Source organism: Solea senegalensis, linkage group LG10 (genome assembly GCF_019176455.1).
Source record: "Solea senegalensis isolate Sse05_10M linkage group LG10, IFAPA_SoseM_1, whole genome shotgun sequence".
NCBI classification, from domain to species: domain Eukaryota; kingdom Metazoa; phylum Chordata; class Actinopteri; order Pleuronectiformes; family Soleidae; genus Solea; species Solea senegalensis.
The window spans coordinates 713608-740408 of NC_058030.1; the positions used below are offsets into that span (position 1 = coordinate 713608).

The following is a 26801-nucleotide window of genomic DNA, read 5'->3' on the forward strand; positions in this document are numbered from 1 at the left end:
GACTTCAAAATAAAGGTCTCGGTCAAAGACGTCGATTAAAAAATACAGACACAAAAAAGACGTTACTGAGCAGGAAATGATGTCGTCTTCATCGTCATCATCATCTGCTCTGTAACTTCACACAAAACTGAGGAGGAAGAGGAGCAAGAGGAAGAGATGGAGAACAAGGAGGAGAAAGAGGAGGAAGAAAAGGAGGAGCAGCAACGGGAGGAAGAAGAGAAGAAACAAAAGGAGAAAGAGAACCAGGATGAAGAGGAGCAGCAGATTTTCTACCTGAACTAAAACTAAAACCAGTGACACTGAGCTAAACTTTCATTTTTCATCTGCAGAGCAGCAGCGCCTCCCTGTGGCCGCTCAGCCACACTGCACCTCCTCACCTGCTCCACGGCGACCTCTGCTGACCTCACCCTACAATTATCTGTTAAACCTCCTGAACTGAATTATTTGAGGATCAAATAAGAAACAAAACAGAGTTAAACCAAAGTGAATCATGGGCCATAAATAAAATAAGGTGGGATTTATAATCAGATTACAGCCGTGATCTGATTACGTGAATCAGTTTGACTTGTGACAGAGCTTCAGTGTCAGAAGAGGAGAAAACTAAGTAGAGCAGGAGGAGAAAGAGGAGAAACATGAAGAGAAAAACCAGAAAACACTCACACTTTTAATTATTCAGGCCTAGTTTTTACTGAACCTCGTCGCAGTTTAACGATTATAAATGTTTGTAAAATTAAACGCTGATTTTTCTGCTTCTTATATTTTAATATAAATGTTTTTTCTCCATTTAACAAAGACATTACAACAGAATCATGTTGAAGTTTAGAGTTCTTCAGCATTTTCTGAGCAAACGACGGACGAGTCGATCATGTGTGAAAGTAATGAGGAGGCGGAGTTCGGCGCCGTTTCACCAGCTACAGGTTTAATATCAGATCAACAACAGTAGAAAAACAGAGGCTACAGACAAAAAGAAGAGTAGGAAACAGCATCAACAGGCTCTTTAAAATAATTCCTCTGTACAGTATTTACACACACACACATACACACACAGAGTACAGTACAGCTACACACTGAGGAGGAGGAGAAGGGGGCGGGGTCAGTCAGTCTGAGGCAGCAGCTCCAGTCCCATCGCTGCCCTCTGATTGGTCCGTCCTCCTCCGCCCACAGCGTTTTATTTATTTTAATTTTGTTTTTAAAAAAATTTCCGGTGAAGCGGAGAAACGAGTGGGTGGGGTCAGGTTCTCAGAGGTCAAAAGGTCATGCTGAGCCTCGCCCGCCTCCCGCCGCCACGTGACGTCCCCCTTCACCCACTAGACCCCGCCTCCCGACCAACGGCGGCTGCTCTGCCCGACAGTGCCGATGACCCACCGCGTCTCACTGCCACGCCCGTCCTCGGGGCCGAACTCCGCCCAGAACCAGAGGAACCATGAGAGGGCGGGGCGTTCAGTCCAGTGAGGCGCGGGGGTGGGGGCGGAGCTTCCTGTCTGGACGTCCAGGCGCAGAAATCAAATGCCATCAAGCTGATGTTGAATCAGACGCGTTTCCTCATGTGATCCAGTCACATGACACCGGGCAGGGTGATGGTGGGCGGGGTCAGCCAATCAGGTGTGTCTGCAGAAGGTGAGAAGACAGGTGTGTTAACAACCAGCAGGTGGCGCTGTAGGACACCTGAAATCCCTCTAATGTGTGAGTGCTTTATAAATTCTGTGTGTGTGTGTGTGTGTGTGTGTGTGTCTTACCAGTCTCACCTCCGTGCTGGGGGGTACATGGACGGAGAGGACGCTTGCTGACTGGCAACAATGGCTGAAGACGAGAGACCTGTGTGTGTGTGTGTGTGAGAGAGGGAGACAGAGAGACAGAGAAGGATGGACGTCAGACAGAACAAGACAAAAATAAAAGAATAAAACAAAAAGACTTGAAGTCTCCGTCTCTGTTGTCAGTGGCAGCAGCTTCACTGACAACATCGTGAACTCCCACAGGGAACGTTAGGAAACTCTCACACACCAAACCTCATAGAGAAAGTCAGTGATTTTAGCTGCTCTGCTGCCTCGTGTGTCTAACAGTGAGATAAAGATGTGAACATGTTCTTAGAATGTTGTAGATATAAGCTGGGGTGGAACTGCATTAAATGTGTTTTCATGTTTTAAGTCTGTTTCTCTTCATGTTTTAAAGGGGACATATTATGCAAAATCTACTTTTTAACCATTTCAATCCTTATATTTGGACTCTGGAGGCCCTACCAGTCGCCAAAGTGTGGAAAAAGAATACTCAGTCATGTTTTCGTGGTCCCCCTTAGTGTAAGTATAGGAGATAAAACACTCCATGTTGAATTCCCTGCGCTTATGACGGCAGCATGCGCATTTCACCGCGAATGTTACCGCCCCACCAGTAAGTTTACTTGGAGAGCTCCACCTTAGCTCCACCTTGTCCCTGCGAGAGTGCAGGCGAGGGAGGAAGAGCGGTATTATGTCAACGCGGAGGGACAAGTGTGCTGTTGGTGGCTGCACAGTGGAGCACAGTGTTTTACAGAGGATTTTATATATGAAGCTAATGTGCCGGATAAAGTCAGCAAACGTGTGTTCGTGTGTTCGCACCACTTCACATCAGTATTTAGTCAGCGACGTACAAACACACACATTGTTAAGAAAAGGTCACACAGAGGTCATAACTGACCATTCTGACACGTCCTAATTAAACATATTTGTTCAGTACGTCCTCCATGACCGGAGCACACACTCAGTCTGATACAGTCACATACAAAGGTCAGCGGTGGATCAGTGGTGCTGTCCCTAAGTGTTTTTAACTGATTTACAGTTGGACAGTGTTCGGCTCCATCCTTATGTAGGACGTCTCTTCCTGTGACGCACGCTGTCATGTTGATATTGTCAGAGAACTAGTGGAGGGAGGGGGAGAGGAATGGAGCTGAGGGAACAGGAGCTGAGTGAGTGAGTGCTGTAAAGAGGACAAATCAGAAATCCCCTGGAAGAAGTGGGTGTGTGTTTGCCTGTGTCTCATTTGCATATAAAGGGAGCATTCTGAAAGGGGCGGGTTTAGCAGGGTTATTGAACTGCTATGATGCTTCATCCTTACGGTATTTTGACCAAAGCATGTCACTGACATGTTCATTAGGACACCAGGGAACTAGTTTAATGGGGGAAATCTGTCTGTCTTTATGTTTAAAGTCTGTTTTCATGTTTAAAGTCTGTTTCTCTTTATGTTTTAAGTCTGTGTTCATGTTTTAAGTCTGTTTTCATGTTTTAAGTCTGTTTCTCTTCATGTTTAACGTCCGTCTTCATGTTTTAAGTCTGTTTTTATGTTTTAAGTCTGTTTTCATGTTTTGAGCGACAACAGGCCTCTGCATCTCAGATTAAATCTCAGCTGACTCCCTGGACAGATCGGCAGTTTTTTAATTTTCTGCACATCAACAGAAGGGTTGACATGGATTTAAAGGTCAAGGGTTAGGACAAGGAGAGTGCATGTGTCACCTGAGGCGTAGGACAGGTCGTACTGTCCTGACAGCAGTGGGTAACCCAGGTGATGGTGGGACGGGAGGATGCGCTGCGAGGGCGAGGACCGCGGCCGCTCGCTGTCCCTCTCCCGCTCCCTCTCGTGCGGGGTCTTGTTGTCCTGGATGGACGGGGACTTGCTCTTGTACTGGCTGGCGTGCTGCTGCAGCAGGTCCAGGGCTTTGGCCTCACCACTCGGCTTCACCGTGGGACTGGACCGGGAGGGTTTGTCGCCCTCCTCCGCTGCCGCCACCTTCCCCGCATATGCGGAGAAGGAGTAGCCGGGTGGCAGGTACGAGCCTGACGACAGAGAAAAAGGATAATTAAGGAAAATAACAGCAGATACGGAGTGGAGGCGCCCTCTGGTGGCTATTCCATATACTTGTTTTAAACAGGAAGACTGTTCACTTTTATAAATAATCAATGTTTGAAATCGTAATGAATAACTTTTTTTCTGAATGACCTACTGCTAATGACTGTGTTCATAATCAATTAATCTTTCAATCATTTCCTCAATTCATCATTTAATCCATGAATCGTTTCCCAAACTTGATTCTCTTGTGATGTGGAGCAAAATCCCTCATCACAATGTTTTCTGGTTATTCTCTTGGCAGCAGTTCCTAACTCCTCCACCAGGAGAAGGTCTGGCACCACACTGGATGTGAAGACCAGGGGCCTCATGTATAAAAGAGTGCTTTCATACTAAAAGACGGCGTACGCACAAAATTTGAAAAGTATGTACACAAAGAAAATCTCAGATTTATACATCCCATCACACGTAACACACCACGCTCCTGTTCCACCCACACATTAATGTATAAATGACTCTAAAACACCGTCTCTGAAGAAAAATGACAAATGAGGCAGCAAAGAAAGAGGAAAATAAAAGAAAAAGGAGGAAAGAGCGCGATCAACGCATCAATTTATAAACCTGTAAAAAATATGACAGCGACTGCTCTCATATTAATATTGATGCTTAAAAACTGGCTGTGCATTGATAGTTGATCCTGTGCATGTTTCTTCTGGTGTAACATGTGTGTTTCGACATGACTTATCCGTGTGAGCTGAATTTACTGATTATTCAACAATCTATAAGTGTCACACAGGTTTGTAGTGTGTGTGCGTGTGTGTGTCTCTGATGTTATCCACATGTGTTCAGACGTACGTGGTGTTTCAGTAGAGTTTGCCACTGTAGACACATTAATAATATTATTTTGAAACACTGTGAAAGTTTCACAGCTGACAAGAGTTTGAAGTACACGCGGTTTATACACGAGGTCCCTGGTCTTTGTTTCCAGGTCAGGTATGGTATGAGCACGGACCTGGTTCTGCTCTTACCGGGGTAGTTCTGCATCATGACAGAGGGCATGCCTCTGTAGCCGGGGTGGCTGGGCTCGTAGCCCTGGCTGTAGGCGTAAGGTCCGTGCATGTAGGGCATGTAGCCCTGGTGCTGTGTGAGGGGGGAGGAGAACTGCATGTGAGGGGGGTGAGCCTCCTTCACCGGCCCGCGGTGCTCCTCCGGCGGCAGCTGCGTCCTGCCCTCCACCGCCTCCTTTGCCTCCTCTTTCTGGAGGCTCTCCTTTGCCCGCGGCCGCTCCTCCTTCCCCTTCCTGTCCCGCTCTCGCTCGCGTTCATCCTTCCACCGGTCCTCCTCCTGCGGCTTGGGAGCCTCCGAGTACTTGTTGGGGTAGACGTACGGCCAGAGGCGCGAGTCGGGCTCCTGAGGAGGGAGGGAGGGAGGGAGGAAGGGAGAGGGAGGGAGGGAGACATGTGACGGAATCATTAATATTTTGTTCAGTTCTTCTCAAAATCAGTCACGTCGTTTCGCATTACTCCTCCTCAAAGTGGGCGAAGCCGTCACTGATGAAGCTGAACATTTATTTTAAACAATCAGTTAATTATTATTATTATCTTTTTTTTTGTTACCTGTCTGTACCACATGGCGGGCTCCACGCCTGTCGGCCTGCCTGACTCCACACCCTGCTTTGCCTCCTCCTTCCCATGATGCCCTGCTTCACTCAGCTTCATCTTCAGACCCTCAGACTGGACACTGGGGGCCTTGGCCTCCTCCGCCTTGGCCATGATGACTGACTTGGCCTGCTCGGACGACGGCAGTGGCGGCGGCTCTTTAGACTTGCCCGGGTTGAGCGGGCCCTTGGTGGTGAGGTCGGTGAGGCTGGGGGCCCGGGTCAGCGTTGGGGGCACCGATGCTTTCTGCTTCCACTCGTCTTTCCCGGCTGCCTCGCGCTCTTTGCTCTCAGCCTTCTTGTCGGCCTGTCGCTGCCGCTCCTCAAACTGCTGGCGGTAGGCGGGGTTAGAGGCCAGCAGGTGGGCGTGGTATGCCTGGTCGGGCGAGTAGGAGTAGGGCTGTACATAGTACTGGTTGTAGTAGAGAGGCTGGGGGTACATGTTGGGGCGCTGCTGGATGACTGACGGCTGCTGAGGCCCCGGCTCCACCTTCCTTTCCTCCTGAGGCTCCACCTTGAGTTTGATCTCCTCTCCCACGTCTGGCTCCTCCTCCTTTTTCACCTTTACCTGAGCTCCCTCTGTGTGTGGTGGAGCCGCCGGTGCTGCCCCCGGGCTGGGGTTGGGGTAACTGGGCGAGTAATAGGAGTCGTAGTTGGGGAAATAGGGTGACTCCTTACTTTGCGGCTGTGGAGGAAACAGTGCCTTCTTGGCGCTTTCGCGAGGACCCTGGTCAGGCTCCGCCTTCACTTTCACGCCGTCCGCCTTTCCCTCGCCATCTTCCCCCGCGTCAGAGATGTCGGAGTAGGCGGGGCTGCTGGTTTTGATGGACGCGTTGTCGGCTCCGTTCTGGTTGAGGTGGAGCGGCGGAGCAAGGCCAGCCTCCATCCTGCTGGCCACACCTATGGACGGGCTGGGGGCGTTGTCCGAGAAGCTGTAAATCTTGTCGGCCTCAGCTTTGATGCTGGCGAGCCGGCTCTGGTGAGCTTCCGAGGAGCCGTTGAGCAGAGCATCAGACGGATCAGAGTACGGGCTCCTCCCCTCCTCCGGCCTCCCCCCCTTGCACATGGCCTTTGGGCTGTCCCCCTCCTTCACTCCCTCCCTCTTCTTCTTGTCCTTTTTCTTCTTGTCCTTGGCAAGGGCGGGGCTGGAGGCGGGGTCAGCCAAAGGAGGGGGTTTAGGCTGGCTGTTTTTCAGCTGGGGGCTCTTGGGGATGGACTGTACCACTGAGCCCAGAGCGGGGGAGGACGCCTGCAGGGCGTAAGGTGAAGGAGCTCCAGTGGCTGCGGGGGCTAAAGGACGGCCCGGTTTCAGGCCTTTCTGGGCCCCTTTATCTGGTTTCCCTCCGCCCACCACCTTCTTGGCCTTTCTGTCGTCCATACCGTCGTTGCTGGCCTCGTCAGTCAAACACGCCACCTCCTCACCGCCGTCCGTCACCTCGAGCTCCGCCTCCCCTGCCTTCTTCTTCCCCTTTGACGCCATTTTCCCCGATGAGGGGGAGGGTGCGTCAAAGCCTCGTCCTTTAGGTGTCGTGGAGCGCGCAGGGGAGATGGCGGCACCGTTGCAGGAGGCGGGGTCAGGATGGAGGGCGGGGTCGTCCCCGTATTCACTGTCCCCGTCCTGGTCCAAGCGTACATCGTGGTCGTTGTGGGCTCGGGCCTGGTGGTACTTCAGCCCGTTGATGTGCTTGTATTTCTTGTTACAGTTGGGGTGGGGGCAGTCAATGAGCACGGGGGAGGGGCAGGTGCGGTCCAGCTGCGGAGGGGGGAGGGGATCGGGTTTACCGCCCAGAGGGGTGGGGGCAGCACCGGTAGAGTTAGTCCTCATACGTTTGGACGCCTTCGTGTCCTCGGAGCTGGACGTGGGCTCCATGTCGGAGGCAGGTTTCGTCTTCCTCTTGGCGGACGACGGGCTGGCCTTAGCGTCCTCGGCACCACCCGTCGTCTGGCTGCCTCGCCGCCCTTTGGTGTTGGCGGCGGCTCCGCGCGTCTTGCTGCTTCCACTGCCTTTGTTGTCCGACGAGTTGCTGTTGTCATTAAGTGGCGTGTTGCTGCCGGGCCGCATCCTCTTTCCCCGACCACGTCCGCTCCGCATCTCCACGTCGCTGGTGGGCGACTCGCAGAACCTGAAGACAGGACAACAAGTTTGTCAGCAATCAAAAACGGCAGGAACCACGACCAGAATGACTGTTTTCATTCAAGTCAACAAAGTAGTGTTTTCATTTTTAGATAAGATAGCAGGGTGTGGTTTTCATGTGTTGGTGTTTATATACCTTGGTGGGGCCCAGTCATGTCTAGTGCAGTCCAGCAGGGTTCCCACATACGTCTTATTTCTCCAGGTGACGTTCACAACCAGCATGCCTACACACACACACACACACACACACACACACACACACACACACACACACATTAATATGAATTCCCAAAAACTACAGCTAGACAAAACGGTCAATTTTTGCTATGATTCAATGATCAATATTATATAGTTTTATAAGCATGAACATAGTAATAATAGGAAAAAACTACATTTTGCATATGACCGTTACTGATACACTGTATATTAGGGATTATTCAGTAACTGTGACTCTTCTTCATTAATCTGAGATTAAAGTCAGAGTTCTGAGATTCTGTCAGTTATTAAAAAAAAAAAGTCTGAGAAAAACATAATTCTGAAATTAAAGTTAGAGTTCTGAGATTAAAGTTAGGGTTCTGAGATTAAATTTAGAGTTCTGAAATTAAAATTAGGGTCCTGAGATTAAAATTAGGGTTCTGAGATTCTGTCAGGGATCTAAGAAAAAAAGCCATAATTCTGAGATTAAAGTCATAATTCTGAGATTAAAGTCATTATACTGAGATCAAAGTTATAGCTCTGATATTCTGTCAGTCATAAGAAAAATGGTCAGAGAAAGTGAGATTAAAGTTTATAACAATTGAATATTCAATGAATAACAACATTTTTGATAGAAATGCCCATTCGAGGAGTTAATGGATTATTGAGCTTCTGTTTCAGTCATGAGTCATTTTGTCGGATCTTGGCGTGTAAAACAATTTACATCAATGCTATCATGCATTCATACTTCAACATCACTGGATTCTGATGAGAATCAACTCACCGTCCTCCGTCTCCTGCCACACGATTCCCTCCAGGTTGACGCTGGTGCCTGGCTCACAGGGTCCCAGGCACTCCGGCTCAGTCGCCAGTGCCGCGTCCGCCGTGTTCACTGCAACCGAGCGCGTGCGGACCATGATCTGCTCGCAGGGCGACGAGATGTCGCTGTTGATGACGGGGGCGAGGAGGTGGAGCGGAGGAGGAGCAGGCGTGGAGACCGGAGACTCCATCTGGAGGAGGAAGATGAGGAGGAAGGTTACATTACACTGAGACTGACGGGGACGCAGAGGAGGAGAGGGACCAGTTTAATCTGAAGATGAATATGTAACCAAAGGCTGCAGTACGGACTAGGACTAGCAGGGATTAGGTTTGAAGTGAAAATAAACAACACAGACCCAGAATTGAGATTAAAGAATTCTGACATTAAAGCCCGAGATTAAGGAATACTGAGAATAAAGAATTGAGATTAAAGAATTCTGACACAAAAGTCCGAGATTAAAGAATTCTGACATTAAAGCCAGACATGAAAGAATTCTGACATTAAAGCCAGAGATGAAAGAATTCTGACGTTAAAGTCAGAGATTAAAGAATTCTGACACAAAAGTCAGAGATTAAAGAATTCTGACATTAAAGCCAGAGATGAAAGAATTCTGACGTTAAAGTCAGAGATGAAAGAATTCTGACGTTAAAGTCAGAGATTAAAGAATTCTGACATTAAAGTCAGTTCTGAGCAACAAAGTCTGAGAATAAATTCATAATTCTTAGATTAATGGCGATTCTGAGATTAAAGTTAGAACTCTGATATTCTGTCAGATTTCCAAGAGAAAAAAGTCTGAACTTTGAATGATCAATAATGGCAGTTATTTAGTCATGGATAAATCATGTATGTGTTGCATGTTGCAGCTCTAAAATAAAAAGAAATGAGGCCTTGTTCCTGTCACAGTTTCCAGAATGACCCTGTGAAAAATCAAGATTAGCCAAAAAAAAAAAACCCACAACCACGCATCCACATCACCTGAGTGTGGAAACGCGAGCTGAGCAACAAACAAACAAACAAACAAACAGGAAGTTCCCACACAAACACACTCACAGCTCCTCAGCACTGGTTTCACCTGACCAGCAGGAAGTGAAGCCCAGCGTCTGTTACCTGGACAGACGGACGTGTGACCGTGTGAACACTGAGCTGCACAGACACAAAGAGACAGGTCCTGGGGGACAGGGAGGACACCTGACACAGCAGCGTCCTGGGAGTTTGAACCCGCCTTTGTTTAAAGCAGTGCTCATTTTGACAGTTTTCATAAACGTTCTATGAGTAAAATAGTTGTTTTATTATTCAAATGTTTTGAATGTACAACACACAGGTAAGTGTTTTTGTTTGTCTTTATCAAATAAAACAGCTACAACTACAACTCTTACATGTTTACTTATGACTGATTATCTTCAGCAGGCCAAATGACGTTTTTATTTTAAATCCATAATTATCAGTACCGGTGATGTGTTTCAGCTGTTGTTTGGTATCCTTACTAAAAACCTTGGTGGAGGCTCTGCCCTTTGCTTAAATTTGATCATATTTGGTCTATTTGTAGTCAGGGAGTTACTGATGTGGATCAATGGCGTCTGTGTGCATGGGGTTATCCTCCATCTAAAAAACAACAACAAAAACAGGCGAGGATAGAGGTTTCACTTTGGTTTACTCGAATCTACTCAGGCACAGTAACAGTAACGTGTATTTGAACCTTAATATTGCATGGAGCCATTCTTCATTTACTTTACGTATCTGTGTTTTAGGCTAAAGAGTTTAGTATTTTAAAATCTTCAATCAGTCCTCAAATGGCGGCCAAGAAGCCACTTAGTTAGAGGCAGCCCTAATTCTCATTATTATTTAATTTATTCACACACACTTTGCCAGGTTTTACTCTCGACCTGCTCATAAATCCGACCACATACAGCGTGGACCTCTGGGAGCGGTGGAAAATGCTTTCTGGGAAGCAGAAGCGCGAGGAGTCGTGTCACGCTGGAGGAGGAGGAGGAGGAGGAGGAGGAGAGCGCTCCAGCCAGGAACGTAAATTTAAGTGAAGAATCTCGACACCTCGGCTCCACAGCCAGGGTTCCTGGAAGTGTGGAGTGGAGCGAGTCACATGTCCGACACTGCAACGTCTCCTCAGGTCACATGGTTCCTCAGCAGGTGATGGACGACCTGTTCAGACGCACTCACCTCTGCAGCTTAAAAACAGCTTTAAAACTTCAGACCACACGGTTATTTCCATGGTCAGAGTAATCCAGAGTTAGGTCGTCAGCATAAAGTCCTAGTGATTAATATTTGGGGTAGCCTGCATCATTCCAGTCATTCCAGGACCTTGTGATTTATAATCTCAGATCCATTTTTGACATTCTTGTTTCTCCAAACTCCACCGTACATTTATTGATTGCACAAGCCATTTTTATTTCAACTTTAGTAGGAATGTCCCGATCCCATATTGACATCGGTTCGATATCAGCCTGAAAACGCATATCAGATTATATTGGACTGCCTCTAAAATATAAGCGCTCCGCTCCGCTCCAGCACTTCTATCCAGCAGTGGCCGTTGTGATCACGTGGGCTCTGCGTGTTGGACGCATGTAGATCACATGATCACAACAGTGCGTGTGTGTGTGTGCTACTGCTATTTCAGAGGTTAAACATTCTTCTTTAACCTCTAAAATCAGAGGCTATGAAGCCGCACAGCGAGCGCGAGTTAGCCATTAGCACCACGCTAGCTCATCCTGAGACGAGCTGCTTAAACATTTTTTCATAAACCAGCGCCACCTGTTGACTTTCAACAGCCTCCGTTTGTTAATTATACCCCAAAAAGCAGCCATGCCAAGAGCTTTGTGTGTTTTAAATGTGTCCTGAAGTACGTCTGTGGGGACGGTCCCCGGGCTCCGGGTTTATCTGCGGTAGGGCTGAACGATATTCGTATCGTATCGATATCTAGATATGAACATTCAAGATATTCATATCGAAAAAGCAACGATATAAACAATATAGATTTTCCCCCGTGCTCGCCCTGCATGGACAGCTCTGGCAGTCACAATAAACATCATTTTTACGATTGCCCTTGAATGCACCACTACGGCCAGCCAACCACAAACCTTATTTCATGCTTGCTGTGGATCGACAGCTGAAGACAACCAATGACAAACATAGGAGGGCGGGAGGGAGACGGAGACGCGCACATACACACACACACGACATACACAGTGGGAAAGAAAAGTGACATGAGTGCGGAAGATAATGCGGCCGGTGCCGATTTTGTGCCAAAACATAAATCATCCTCCATTATTTGGACGTATTATGGATTTTAAAAGGATGATGTCAACCAGAGCGAGGTGTTGTGCAGGTCATGCTTGTCGAAAATTGCGACGAAGCAAGGTAGCACAACAATCATGTTTCACCACCTGAAAAAACACCATCGCTTGCTGCACAAAGAGTGTATTACAATGAGAGAAACACCGGGGACTTCTCAGTCATCCCAAAAGAAGCCCAAGCAAAGTGTGTTTACTGATGCGTTCAGTAGCGTTACACTGTATGAGTCGACGTCCACCAGACATAAAGGCGTTACAGACGCTATAACACACCACATTGTAAGAGACATGGTACCCGTGTACACGTCTCAGTCAGTTCTCATCAATAAAACTACACTTTCCATGAAGGTTAAAATTGATGTAACCATTGGTTAATAATAAATGGGTCAGTTTTTCTCAAACCTACTGATGCTGACTATTGTTCTCTGTGTAAGTAATATCACTTGATCAAGCCTACTCTAACATTCCACACTACAAAATAAGTAATTAAAGTATGTATGTATGATTCGTGCTGATCGGATCAATATCGGTATCGGCTAATAGTCAAGGCTGCAATATTGTATATCGTATCGGAAGTGAAAAAGTTGCATTGGGACATCCCTATTTGATTCTTGTGCCTCTTCCTGTGATGACACTCTGACCAATCAGTGCACGGCAGTCTGATGACGTCGCACATTTTCCCTGGTTATGACATCACGAGTGGAAACATGCTATACCTCAATTAAGCCTCTAGGGCTGTAATCAACCAAAGAAATTCATGGTCGACTGAAGCCCGGAGGGGGGCTTCAATCATGCGCTATCATAATAGCGCATGATTTCCCGAAAATATACTATATGCTATACTACGTTGATATCAGCGCTATATCAACTGTAATATCAATATTTAGATGATTTGTCTCATGTCCCCACACAAAGACACTGAACATAGGAGCTCAGCTTCGCGGCTGAGACTCTAATAGATCGCTGCCGTTATTGTGGGCGAGTGCGTCTGCAGTTATAAAACGAATCAATGATTATCAGACTAAAACAATTCTGATATGTCCATGTACTCAAAACAGATGGAGCAACCTAACGCAGACAAGTTAGCTTACTGTTTTTATATCATATGCCATGTTTGTAGTCGAGCTGTGATATGAAAACTGTTGCTTGCAAACTTTTCATTCAACTTTTTCCCGCCATCTATTTTTGTAAAATGTGGCCACACTGCTGATGTCTTTGACATGGATGTGAGAGGACGACTGACTGTAGCCTCAAAATTAAATAAAACCAGAGGCTTCTCTTCTTCATCTCAATTTAAGTTTCACATCACACATGTACGTCAATCACAGCAGGATTTATTCACCCGAGCTGGTACTGATCAACTGTGACGACTTTACTGAGAAGCAGCCAGGGATGGAAATAACAGAATTTAGACACTTAACAAAAGAAAGACTTGCCTGATAAAAAAAGTGTAAGCTTCAATAAACGTCTCCGTTATATTAGCAATATTTATTTCATCACCTTTAATTGCGTTTCCTATTTGAAAAATGTGTAACAGCAAGATAACGCAGCCATGTCTTCACTGAGCTAACAAGTGAAACTAATCTGTTGATGAATCAATGAGTTGCTTGTTCTTTGTTTCATGCAAAGAGCAAAGAAATCAGAGAATATTAACATTTAAGACCCTGAAAAAAACAAATATCACAGTTTTTTTCCATTTTCCTCTCACCTTTTCACCACTGACGAGCTTCTTCAGATTTCGACACTCTCCTCCGTCCAACTCCTCCTGCTCTGCCACCATGGCGACAGGCTGGCCGATCCCCGTCGAGTCCAGTGCCATAATATTCCCAAGCTGCTCACTCACAGCTAATTCGGGGTTTAGTTGGCCCTCGAACGGGCTGCTGCGAGGGGCCCCCAATGGCAGAACAGGGGCCCCAGACTCTTTCTCAGTGCTTACCACTCCTGTGGCCACAACCTCCATTTTCTCCTTCTTACTCTTCCCAGACACACTATCCTTGTCCTTTTTCACAGTGGGGAGAGTACGGGAGGGTTTACTCAACTTGTCAGTTCCCTTGGGCGGGGTGGAGTTGGGGTTCTGGGGGGGCGGGTCCGCAGAGACGCGACCCGGAATCTCCTTCTTGGCTCCGTCCGAGACCGGGGCTTTCAAGCTGTCCTTAGAGTTCTTGCTGCGCTTGGATTTGGATTTGCTCTCTTTGCCCTGTGCAGCCACCACAGGACTAACAAACTTTATATTGTCAGGTAAAGCAGCCACAGCGCTGGGGGGGCCTCCCAAGCCCCCTCCCTCCTTACTGCTCGACATCTCTAGTTTATCCTTTTCCAAGTCGGCGTCGAGGTCAATGATCAGATTGCCAACACCGATATCCCACTCATCGCCACTGTCGTACGTGTCCACCGCGTTGGAGTCCACACCTTTCCCGCCTGCAGGGCCGCTGCTGAGGGACATCTTAGTAGGAGCGTCCCGGAGCGTCGCAGGGGGGCCACAGGAGGGCCGCGCTCCTCCCAGCCGCAGGACGCCTCCTCAGGGCAGGACCCCGCGCCTCCTCCCTGCTCCCCACATCGCCTCCTGCACACAGAAGAACAGCTGTGAATATTTTCATGAATGGAATCGACACACGTCGTCAAATGTTCTCATGTTTTTGTTGGAGCTTCAAATCCCTGCTGATGTGCAAAGTGTACGTGTAAACACAGAGAAAACAATGTGTATCTAAACTCTCGCTACCTCCCCTACCTCTTATCCTTTTTCTCCCCCATGTTTTCCCCCTTTCACCCCAATCTGTCATGGCAGATGCTGCACATCAGAGTCTGGTTCTGTTGGAGATTTTTTCCCATTTTTCTCTCCACTGATGCCAAGTGTTTGCACATTGTGTGAACTGTTAGTTTTCTCCACTATGTTGTGATCCAGTGCTATACGAATTCAATTTTATTGAATTAAATTAAAAACTAAAATGTAGGGTGTAAATGTAGCCTGAGATGTTACGAGGGACGGCTACCAGGGTAATAAAGTCGTCTGTCTGTCTGTCTGTACCAACACCTGGTACTTAAATTTTGAAGTACAGTAATATCAATAAGAGCTGATGTTTAACGGTGCCACCAAGGATATTTCTTTGGAAAAGCATTAAGCTACAATGAAGTCCCTTAAATTATGCAACAACTAGTTAATAGTAACTATTATTAGACAGTGCATAGTAATGGTATTCTTTTCTATTTGACTGGGGATTTTGTTCTCGTTAATGACATTTGTTTAAAGCACTAGAGAGAAATACAAAATAACCAAAGCACTACACCAGCGGTCTCCAACCTTTTTTGTGCCACAGACCGGTTTAATGTAATGTAATAAAATGACACGACCGACATTAAACTGGAATTTTCTAACGATAATAATAAACGTGAATCCACTGTGTATAAAACTTTATTAGCAGCGTCCTCGTGACATCGTGTCAACGATACTGCACAGAGCGTCAACCGCATGTGCAATGTTTGGGGGAAAAAATGGTCCAAGTCCATCACTGATCTCCACAAAGCCGCAACATTCCTGTGGCCCAAATACAGCCAGTTGCGGATGCTGCCACTGACCAAAGGGCATACGCACAACGTGTGAAGTCCCGCCTGTTAACTGCGCAGCAGCCAGTAATGGACGACCCAGATGACATGAGCCAGGAGACGGGTGCTGTGTCAGCAGCAGCAGCAGCAGCAGCAGAAAAAAAGCACAGCACTTTCGATCACAGCCATCATTTGCGATCTCCAGCAGTTGATCTTCTTCTTGTGACCGTGACCGAGGCAATCATCTTGACATGCGTCAAGAGTGAGTCATAGACAGAGGTGGCGGACAGAATAATCCCGTCATTTTCCAAAATAAAACATTGTTCAGAATCAGATAATAAATAAAACAGAAATAATGTAAATTATGTCATTTTTCTGTATGGCCCGGTACCAATTGACCCACGGACTGGTACCAGTCCTCGGCCCGGGGTTGGGAACCACTGCACTATACGATTCAAAAGAAAAAACAACAGGCTAGAGATGTAACGATATGAAAATTTCATATCACGGTTATTGTGACCAAAATTATCACGGTTATCAATATTATCACGGTATTGTTAGATGTGTTCAAAATGTTCAGAAAGTACTGAACACACACACTGAAATCTTTTAACAAAGTTTTATTTTAAAAAATACATTTTATATTATATGATGATTATTATTATTAATTATCATCTGACTGACTGACACAGGTCCTCACTCTGTCAGATAATAATGAAGTAGCAGCAGTCGTACACAGCATGAAAATAAAATAAAAAACACAGAAACAAACATATTTTGCTCTGCTACGGTACGTGTCGTCTGCACACACTACTCGCTTTCGCTGATAGCGCCCAATAACATGTACTTTTACAGGAGTAACGTCAGGTAACACTTAACTTAGGTTTCCTTTATTGAGAAAATAGGAACGTTTTACAGACAAACCATGACATTTCCCACTATTCCGAAATCCCGTTTTTGTTGACTTACTTTACACTCACTGAAAGGTTGTTGGTGGTGGTCACGGAAGTGTTACCCCCCTTCGCGGAGTTTTTTTTTTGTCTTCAATTATTTTACCGTCAACATCATTTAAAAATGCAAAATATGCCCAGACTTCTGGGAAATCTCTGGAGCGCAGGTGTCTTCAGCCGTGTTGTCACAGGACAGTGGAAACTGCGCATGTGCGCCCGCTTCTGAGCGAGTGCCGTTCAGGTGCCGCTGCTTCTTCAGGAAATGAGCAGTATCACTGAGTTTTTCGGTCATCAGTTGCGGTAATCAATCACGGTTTTAACGATAATTAAAATTTGAAATGGTAGTACTAACCGTCGGGAATTTTACCGCGGTTTATCATCATACCGGTAATCGTTACATCCCTACAACAGGCACACATCGAAGTGATGGGTAATGGATTAAAGATCAGACATGATGCTCTGTCCAGAGCTGTGGGAGGGCAAGAGAGACAGAGTGAGACAACACACTGGTGGACACTGAAAGAGAGAGTCAGGGAGGGCAAGAGAGAAAACACAAACTCACACATAGAGACAAACAGGACCCTAACAATAATAATAATTAACACTATTTAATGTCATAATTATAAGCAAATGTCTTTTTCTATCTTTCAACCTCTGGAGGCTTCTCGTCACTTCCTGGTGAAGTGGGGGAGCAGCCACATCCCAGCTCTACTGCCTCCTTCAGGCCACTTATCATATGAATGACTCCATGTGACCCCTGACCTCCTGTGACAATGCAGGGCTGTGGCAGAGCCATCTGAGCGGATCAGCCTCAGAGACTCAGAGGACGTCCACACGGAAACCTTTTTTTACAATTTAACTTTCTTCACCCTCGTGTGTGAAATCTCTAAAGACAGGACGTGTGTCCTTGTGATGTCTCGTGTCTCTTCACACTGACTTTAGTAACTTTTCACAGACAGTCGTTGGTAACGCTGTCAAACAGTCTTCAAACACGAGACAATGAATACGACGTCAGTGTTTTCGGGTCCTAAAACGCCATCTCCGTGAGGACGGGCCCTAAGCATTGATGCTAATTTGTCTTAACAACAAAGACGCAAAGGTGACAGGGGTTGGATTAAAACAGTCTAATTTCTCTTGCTACAACAACACGTTTTTGTTTATACATGAATAATCTCTGCTCTGCACATAACCGACGTTCAGTGCACTTACGTTGAGAAGTCCAATTTTAGTCCGACTAAGACAACAATTTGGTTTTCTTAATGTCATTGCAAACACGTCTTAGTCAGACTGACATACCTGGATAATGTGACTTATAGTCACATAATGCTCCATCTAATTTGTGTCACGATTAACACGTACACAGAACCACAGCACCGCTCACCTCACATTTAATACGCACTATGTACACGAGAGGTTCAACACCACCTAAGGGGGCCGAGTCAGACTTAAATAAATTGTCCATTTGTCTGTATGGTAATCTTATCAGGTATCTAGAGATTCACACACTGAACATGAACAATGAATTCTTTACCACTAATTCCAAACGTAGCTCATGCAGAAGCTGCCAGACTGCAGAGCTGTTCTCACAGGAGCTCCACAGACTTGCCCGCTCCTCTAAACAGAGCGAGCCAGGCCGGGCTGAGCCGAGCTCTTTACCAGAAGCAGAACAAATCATCCACTCCGATGGAAACTTGGCCAGGCCCAACAAACAACTCAACGCTAGCAAGCGTCTTCTGATTCTGTAAACTACATCCCTGTCCCCAAGCAGAGTAATTCCTCGCCCAGGACCCGAGGGGCTGTCAGGGCGATGATTTACACCAGGCCGGGGTGCTCTGCAGGAGGAGGAGGAGGAGGAAGATGAGGCTGGGAACACGCCAGCGTCATCTGAACAACTGCTGCTGCTTGGGCTCTGTGTGGACTGATGGAGAACTGGTTCTAAACTGGTTCAGGAGGACTGCACTTGGAGCAGGTGGAGTAAGAGTTACTCAAGTAAACGGTGAGTAACTGTTGCATCGCAAATGTGAAGAGGACTTAAAATTTAATTAGTGAAAACAAGGCCGCAGCGGAGATGGCGGGGGGATTTTAGCCACTGGGAGCTGCTAAATGCTCACGTCATAAAATCTGTAACAGTTTAAAACTATGTCCCTCGTATACAATACTTATATCAAACTGCTACAGTCATGTCATCTTTCATTTTAAACTTAATTATTTGTTATATCCAAATTTCACCATATTTATAGTCAATGTTATTGTTTCTACCACCCGAACATATCCTTAAATTCAAGAAATAATGCAGGTATCATCTGAAATGAAAGGGAATATTAAGATATTATGTAGTAAAGATGATAAAACAGTAGATTAGATTTCATTTTAGAGTGTATTTACAGTGTCACTGTCACTCTTTAAGAAGCACAAACCTCTGAAAAGAAAACCTTTCATGAGTCCAGAGAAACCACCTGTGTGCAGCTTTAGATCCAATTATATATCTCATACAGCGGGATATAGATTAAATATATCCAGATACTATTTAAATCACCCAGCCTTACAGAAATATCGATATGATTTATATTACGATGATATATATCAATATATTAAATTATTTTAAAAAGTTAATGGTAATGTACTCATAGAATGTATTAGGTGATCTAAAATCTGTTTTTCCTGAGCGTCAATAGGTTTCTGTCGACTGTGTCTTTGATCGTTCAACACTTGGCGAGCGCCAACCAAACGCCGATGAGCCACAGCCTGCAAAACTCATCAACTACCAGTTTATCGGGAGGAAACGAGTCCAACGTGCGCTGTGCTTTCATGGTTTAACCAAAGAAAACACAACTAGCAGTGCCAGTGTTTCCCAGGGCAATATGTTTACAACCGATCCAATGATTTTGCAGCTCAGGGCTTGAAAAGGTGCTGCTCTGTGGTCGAAAGAGGAAGAAATCAAAGTCCTCATAAAAAACATCAACAACGGCGTCAAAATAGCCGAGAACTGAAACTAATCCAATCTGCACTTTGTAAATCAAACTCAAATTGAATCGGGAGCCTGATGTCAATGTCCAGACCTCTTAAGGAAGAAGCTGCTCCAATGAAAACAGACCATTTTAACTATTTTTACCAGAAGATTTCCCCGATATGATCCTTCTTTCTTTGACATATTTAAAATTGTGTCGCGTAGAAAACCACGTCACGACAGTTTCATGCAATCCAACCAAACCGTGTAGAGTGGAGCCGTGCCGGGACTGTGTTGTGGAAAAGTGCCATGTCAGGCCTGTGTGTGCTGCGTTACAGCGATTAAACAACGTTATATTGCCTTTGCCATTTGTCATCATTTTCAGAAAATAAAATACATGTTTCTATTAATATTTGGTGTAATTCGAACCTTTTTACGTTGATTTTTTGTGTTATCTTTGCTATAGTCGTGCCGTTTATGCAGCCGTTTAACACATTAGAGGTATTTTGAGCTTTTGAATCAGGTCACTCACTCTGAAGTTCAGCGGACGTCGTCGTCTCAAAAAATGACCTGCAAGCTTTGTCATGCAACTCTGCCAGACTGGGAAACACCCGCATCATGTTTCAACACAGAACACAAACACACAAGGAGTACATATACAGTATATGTTCAGTGGAGAGTGTGGAGAAGTGCTTAGAGTTATCAGACTTCAGCAAATGGAGAAAGACTATAAATCTGTCTGGATCCATGAAAGCCTCTCTGAAAAACAGACTCTGATGTCCTACAGTGATAATTGTCAACAGGTTTCAATGACAAAAACAAACGATGACATCCCTCAAAATACTCCACCTACTAACACCAGCTTACACTGACAAGCCGTCAACGGTAGCATTTCCTCATAGTCAACTTCGAAGTTTGAGGCACTTTGCAAAGGTCACATTCTCCCACACCAAAGAAAATCAGTGAATTTACATCACAGCACACAGGAGCAGTTGATCCACTGCTGCCTGCAACACAAGTTTAAATGTGTTATTTTGTGACTTCGGTGTTTGAAATCCTTTGCTCAGATTTACCTCAGGGACACAAACTTATCAAACATGGCAGCAGTAGACCAGCAGTTCCTGTGTCCCCTCGAGCTAAACTCACTGATTTTCTCTATGGACTTTGGTGCAAGGATAATAAACAAAAGACATAAAGCAAATCAAACTTGGAGAACTTATGTCTTCAGCCAGAAAAGACTGTCTCACACACACACACACGGAGCATACCGTCTGTCATTCTAAACCACTTAATGTCGTATCAGACAGGAAGTAGGTGCTTTAAGCTTAAACCTAGCTTCCGGTTGACAGACGGGCAACAGCTATGGTTGGCAGTCATGCCATGTTACAAAGGATATTTTAGAGTGGGAAAACAAGAATCAAACGCTGCGTCCGTTCACACCACAGTTTACATACAAAGTCAATGCAGAGAAGCGACTAGATGCGAGTCGGTCCAAGGCTCGAGTTAAAAAGTTTTAACTCAGAGTTTGGCGGTGAATTTGCGTTGACGTGCACACCAATGAGCGGGGAGATTCTCTGGGTGATGTCACATACTTGCCGGAGGTCGGACTCGGCTTAAAAAAAAAGTCCTGGAATGACTAGAAGGATGCAGGCTCCCCCTAATAGCACTTCAAAGACTGTGTGTTGGTGAGAAAGACTGCATTTTCACATCACTATGGTGAAATATCAAGGATGACTGCAATGCAACACGATTAACCCTTCTGTGATGATCTATCTAGAAAGTTTTAAAACTAAGGACTGACGATCTGTCCGGGGTGTGACTCCGCCTTGTCAGCTAAGATTGGCACGGCATCCCCGCGACCCTCATGTGGAGGATAAAGCAGCACAAGTAGAAGGATCCTGGAAAAGCAGGGAAATGGACATTTGCACCCAAATAATTTACGGTAGAACGTCAGGACTTCTGTGCAACAACTGTCCAATCACAGACGAGACTCATCAGCTTCTCAGTACTGTGATTCCTAAACGGTTGAATAACTGCCAGATATGGAAAGTGAAAGTTATCTTGGAAAAAGGGGCAGAAGAACTCACTCACTGAACTTTTGACAATTCTACAGCCATACAATCTAAATACATCCAGGCAGCCTGATCATCATGACGCTCATAAGAGGGTTAACTGACTGTGGGTGCTTTTAACCGTAACGCTCCATCCCCTGTGTAAATAACTAACTAAATAAATAAATAAATAAATAAAGCAAAAACCGATTCTGAAAACAGTGATGTGAGTAAAATAGTGCAGAAAAGTTGTAATGCTGATTTATTGTAAATTGAAATGAATCTGTTGCACCTGTGGGTGAGATTGTGCGGAATGAAGAGCGAGGACACCGCTTACATCAGCAACCACCAGGACTTTCTCCACCTGACATCACAGAGGACATGCTATTGATTAGCTGTGAGCTCAGCACACTGTAAAAGATTTACAGCACACTGCACAGCATCAGAGGACGGGGACACTGCTGAACATAGATAATCTGGAATTTGGTGTCTTACTCTTGTGTCTCGCTCTACAGAATCCTAATAAGACCTCTTACAGGAAACTCATCGTCAACCATTTCCATAATCAATAAAACGAATAGTTTTTTTTAAGTACTTAGAATCAGCTCTCTTCTGTTCCTAATGACAAAGAAATGAAGAAAAGTGAATAATTCTGGTTTGTGGACAAAAACAAGATGTTGAGAACATTATCACTTCCAGGTTTGGGTAACGTTATCAACATTTTGACATTTTGTGGATCAACAACTTCATCCATTACTATGAAAATGGTTGTCACTCGCTGCTTTTCTTGAACATTGACAGCAGGAGAATACACCAGAAACGTCAGTTTTCACTACTTTAACTATTTTAATCATTGTAACCATATTCACGTGTTGCTGGCATCAAATTATTTTTTAACAGACAGCGCTCAGTAGAGTAGCATGGAATAAAAACCCTCCCTGTTCCATATTTCAATCACTGACAGCAGGAACAAGTTCTGACAGCTTTTCACTGACATAATTATGTAATTGTGTATATATATAGTTGGAACATTATTTCATAGGTTTTTAAAGTAAGGGTTACGCTATGGGTCACGGGTGATTTGTTTGGGGTCCTTCTTAAAACAGATTAGTGTGTGTGTCACATGCATGAAATGCAGCAGTTTACTTGGAAAAGACTTGTTTACCAATTCTAAAACAAATACAGGTATGGCTGTAAATCTCCTCATCACACTTGATGTTATGATTTGGGTCACAAATGTTTGCCCCATGAAGAAAGTTTGAGAAACAGTGGTTGAGATGCTACAGTCATTTTTGTGATAGTACCACTTTTTTAAGATTAAATTTAGGTCAGAGGTTATTGGGCACCAGGAAGACAGATATCTAAAGGAATAGTGAGAGTAATAAAACGTCACACAACCCCATTACCATGCAACACTCCAGAACAGCGTTATTTAGGCAGGGAAACGGCGCCGTTCACGCCCAGGCAAAATGACAGGCAACTGGTCTTAAGATGGTGGATAGATGATGTGAGCCGGGATGATGTCGTGGACAGACTAAAGGGTAAACATTTAAGTGGATCACTTAAGACCCTAAAGAGGTGGATCCCTGTGATAAAACACACTCAAAGTGACTGCAGAGGACACAGTGATGGGACGTGCAGACAACAGATTCTGCTTGTGGATTAATCTCTTCATACCTGGTAATGAATCACAACACTGCAGTTAGCAGCCACATCCACAAGTTTCCTAGAGGACAGTTAAGGGGAAACTTAAGAGAGACATGACTTACGACAGTTGTCGCAATTTGATGTTAAAGTGCGTGTGTGTGTACATATATACATATATATACACATACAAACACATCTATCTATGTATCTATCTATCTATATCTATATATATATATACATATACATATATATATATATATATATATATATATATATATACATATACATATATATATATATATATATATATATATATGTATAGTCTGGCTGTATTATCAGACAAACCATGACATTTTATTTGACAAAAGTTAGTGGCACAGAAACGTGTAAACCGAGTTTCCCCTGCAAGCTGCCAATGCGGACGCCAGCACCATAACAGAGACTCTAACGCTAATTCTTTTAAATATCTTGTTTATTTTACATGCTTTTATTGCGACGTGTAAGCCTCCGGAGTAGAGAGAAAGACAAAGATGTGGTAATACTGCAGCTCTGGAATAATGTCCACTCCGGCTGTTTCCATACTAACGAAGATCACCCGTAGGTATTGTATGGGACAGATATATTCAGTCTGTCAGGTTCTGTAATATACTGCTCGACCTCTGTGGATTTTAAGTACAACGTGAACTCTTAGAGCTTGAAACCGGCACTGACGTTCATTTTTCCGGAGCTTTTCCTGCCAACATGTCGATTTATGTGACGTTCCAAGCGCTATATGACCCAAAACCTTCAAGGAATGTTTCCAGCTCTTTGTCACTAAGAATAATGGCAGTGATGGAGGCAAAATGGGTCCAACAAGGTACTAGCAATATGCACCAATACGATAACCCATACTCCAGGGCAAATGTCAATATTTTAATGAACTATTTTTTAGGGCGCTCTTCAGATAAAATTCCTTGTCAGTGCAAGGTGTCGCTAGCCATCTCGATTGCCCAAGAAGCCATAGAAAGAGCGAGCTAATGATAAGAACATTAATAAAGTTGTAGTTATGGGAAGGGTCTGTTGAGAGCTTGACCTCTCCCTGAAGCATCTTTCACGTCTTTTTAATGTGTCTCACAAAACATGGTTAAGAATCTATTATTTTTTGCACCCAATTCAAAACAAATACTTTCCTAGCTGCATTCATGTGAATAAGTGATACCTCCATGGCAATAAATGTGATTCTGATAGTAATTGTTTGACTCCTTATGGTTTGTGTCTGCAGATGTTTTGGTCCGGTGCCTTCCTCTGCGCAGTTGCCGATGTGGCTGTGGTTGTGTTGTGATGTTCCAGCAGTTTGGCGGTTTATAAATCTCTACGTCATATAGGCAAAACAACTGCACATGTCCAGATAAGTGAGTGTAGGTAAGGCATCAGGGTTAACAGTCCACTCTTTCTTCAGGACCTCTTATGGGTCCATATTTCCAACTAAAGCAATTTTTTACTATTTCTGCATTGCCTCCGGAAGGAGTTTCCCATGGGTAATTCCACTTTGTTTAAGTGAGCTCTTCAGCATCGCCAAATTGAAGCGATCACAATAATAATGATGTGTTATGGCTATAGAACGGGGAATGAATGAAACCGGCTTTCAACATGGCATCAGGTATCCCAGTATGCACTACCCTGCGATGATATGATTGCCTTGCAATATATTAATTATCAAAGAATCTGTGTATCGTAATATTATTGGTATGTGGACCATGTATCAGGAGGTACCCTGTGATTCACACCCCTAGTATTTTTTTCCTGTCTGATTTGTTTAGCAGGTGAACCTGCCAGGTCACGAATGTTAAACAAACACACTAATACGTTGTTAAGTCGTTGCACCTTTGCACTCACAGCAAAAAAAACCTATGTATTTTATTAAATTTTGCTACAAATTTAACATTAGCTGGCCCAGCTCAGAGGGGTTAGCCCGTTAGCATCGTATTTGAAAGCTAATCAGTAAACAAAAACGCTACTTTACAATGCTAATGGACGAAGAGGGTGGTATTAATGCGACTGGTTGTACATATAGAGAAAACAATACATCGATGGCAAAAACACGAGTCCTACGGAGCAAACTAACCTAACGACCGTTAGCTGAATTAATATCGGGGTGAGGTGAGGGGGGACTAGCTAAGCTAGCTGTCCGCTGTGGAGCTAACTGACACTATAATAACAACTCGTGTGAGCTTTAACTGGATATAGGTCGTTTTAGACACGCGTAGGAGCTGTTAAAATAAAACAAAATAGTTGATTTATTACACAAGGGATTGATGTAAGTGGCGCAGTTCGTCCGAGGCCCGCCGTGGCCCGCTACTAGGCTAACGAGATCCATTATCGGACGCGGCGCTGATTGCCATTAGCTGCGAGGCGTTTCGGGTTTTGTTTTTACTGTGTTGGACAAACGACGCGGTATCGGCAAATACACAAGTCCACAAGCGCACCCCCAGCTGCGTCCACTGGGTCAAACCAGAGCCGAGAAAAGCTCCTGTACTGCGGCGCAGCGCCGCTTTACCGAACTGTTGACCTGACGTCCTGTTACGTCGCGAGGTGGACAATCGCCGATGCAGCGCTTTCCAACATCACTGTCAAAGCCGTAACTCCATTATCGGACAGCAATTCCAAATCCTGCATGTTTCTAAAATTAACATCCAGCGTCTCCGGTATTAATAGAACAATGCCCGGGTACATGTGCCTGTCGATCGAGAGGAATTTATAATGATACAGCAGTTTGAAAACAAGCCAACTCCGGTGCAAACGGGTCATACAGCAGACATGATTCCGGCATTTTAATGAGGCGATTGAGAAACACGACCATCATAGTTAGCTGCGAGATTGATGAAGTCATCCGAGTGATGCTTTTCTTAGCTGGTTCTAATGTAGCAGATACATATAACGGCGTAGGTGAAGCGGGGACGTGTCCGACGATGGAAGCATGTCCCTTAGCTCTCCGGTCTCCTCAGACAAAGACAGCAGCTAGCCTGCTGTGCTAACCCCCGGGATAAGCTAGCAGGCTATCCCGCGTTTCAAAAGGCGAAGAAACAGCTCCATATCCCAACAACAGTTCCTATTTCAACACGTCCACTTACCCCGTTTGGAATCCCTATCCGACCAGTGTTCATGTACACTCCATATGTCCAGATAAATCCGGTTAAAACAGACAAGACTCGCTCCAGAAGTGGTGGAGTGAACAGGCAGATCCAGTCAACGTGCTCCCCGTTCACTGGAGCGCAGCCATCACACGCTCACATCCAGCAGAAAACTGGAAAACAGCGGGAAACGCCGACATTTTAGAGCCGCATCTCAGGCCTGGATGGAGCACAAACCAATCCCAGATATTCCATGCGTGGATGTCATAATCCCAGAGTTTCCAGCGGAGCGCAGTGCCTGTTAGCAGACCCACAGACAGCGGCGGCAGACAGACGGACGGACACACAGACAGACGGACAGGCAGCGCTGTGGGCCGTAATGGCTGTTCAACGCAGCCAAATCCCGGATCGCTGGATCCACGCACTCACTGGATCCGGACTCTGCTCCCTGAGTTCAAGCGAGTCAGCCACTGGACCTGGATTCAAACCACACTGCACTCAAAATGTATGGACACTGGCGCTGCAGCTACACAAGCGTATTGCTGCCACACATACAAAATAAAGTGGGGTGCTCACTATCTCGTTATAACGAGAAACTATCACGTTATTTCGAGACAAGATTGTTTTCTCAT

The 26801-nt window shown here is 45.2% G+C and overlaps 1 protein-coding gene across 2 annotated transcripts; it reads right to left on the minus strand.

Moving 5' to 3' along the window:
• Positions 1 to 892: 892 nt before the first annotated feature.
• On the minus strand, positions 893 to 26545 carry LOC122775826 (zinc finger protein 609-like). 2 transcript variants are annotated; one of them, XM_044036016.1, is made up of 9 exons: positions 26170 to 26545; positions 13633 to 14487; positions 8584 to 8809; positions 7741 to 7828; positions 5430 to 7593; positions 4842 to 5223; positions 3483 to 3803; positions 1746 to 1815; positions 893 to 1608 (listed from the first exon to the last, which is right to left on the minus strand). In XM_044036016.1, the coding sequence occupies exons 2-9, from the start codon at positions 14365 to 14367 to the stop codon at positions 1599 to 1601; spliced, it is 3996 nt and encodes a 1331-aa protein (XP_043891951.1). In that variant the 5' UTR covers positions 14368 to 14487; positions 26170 to 26545; the 3' UTR covers positions 893 to 1598. The 2 variants fall into 2 exon arrangements, with proteins under 2 accessions (XP_043891951.1, XP_043891952.1); XM_044036017.1 differs by having other exon boundaries at positions 1737 to 1815.
• Positions 26546 to 26801: the final 256 nt, after the last annotated feature.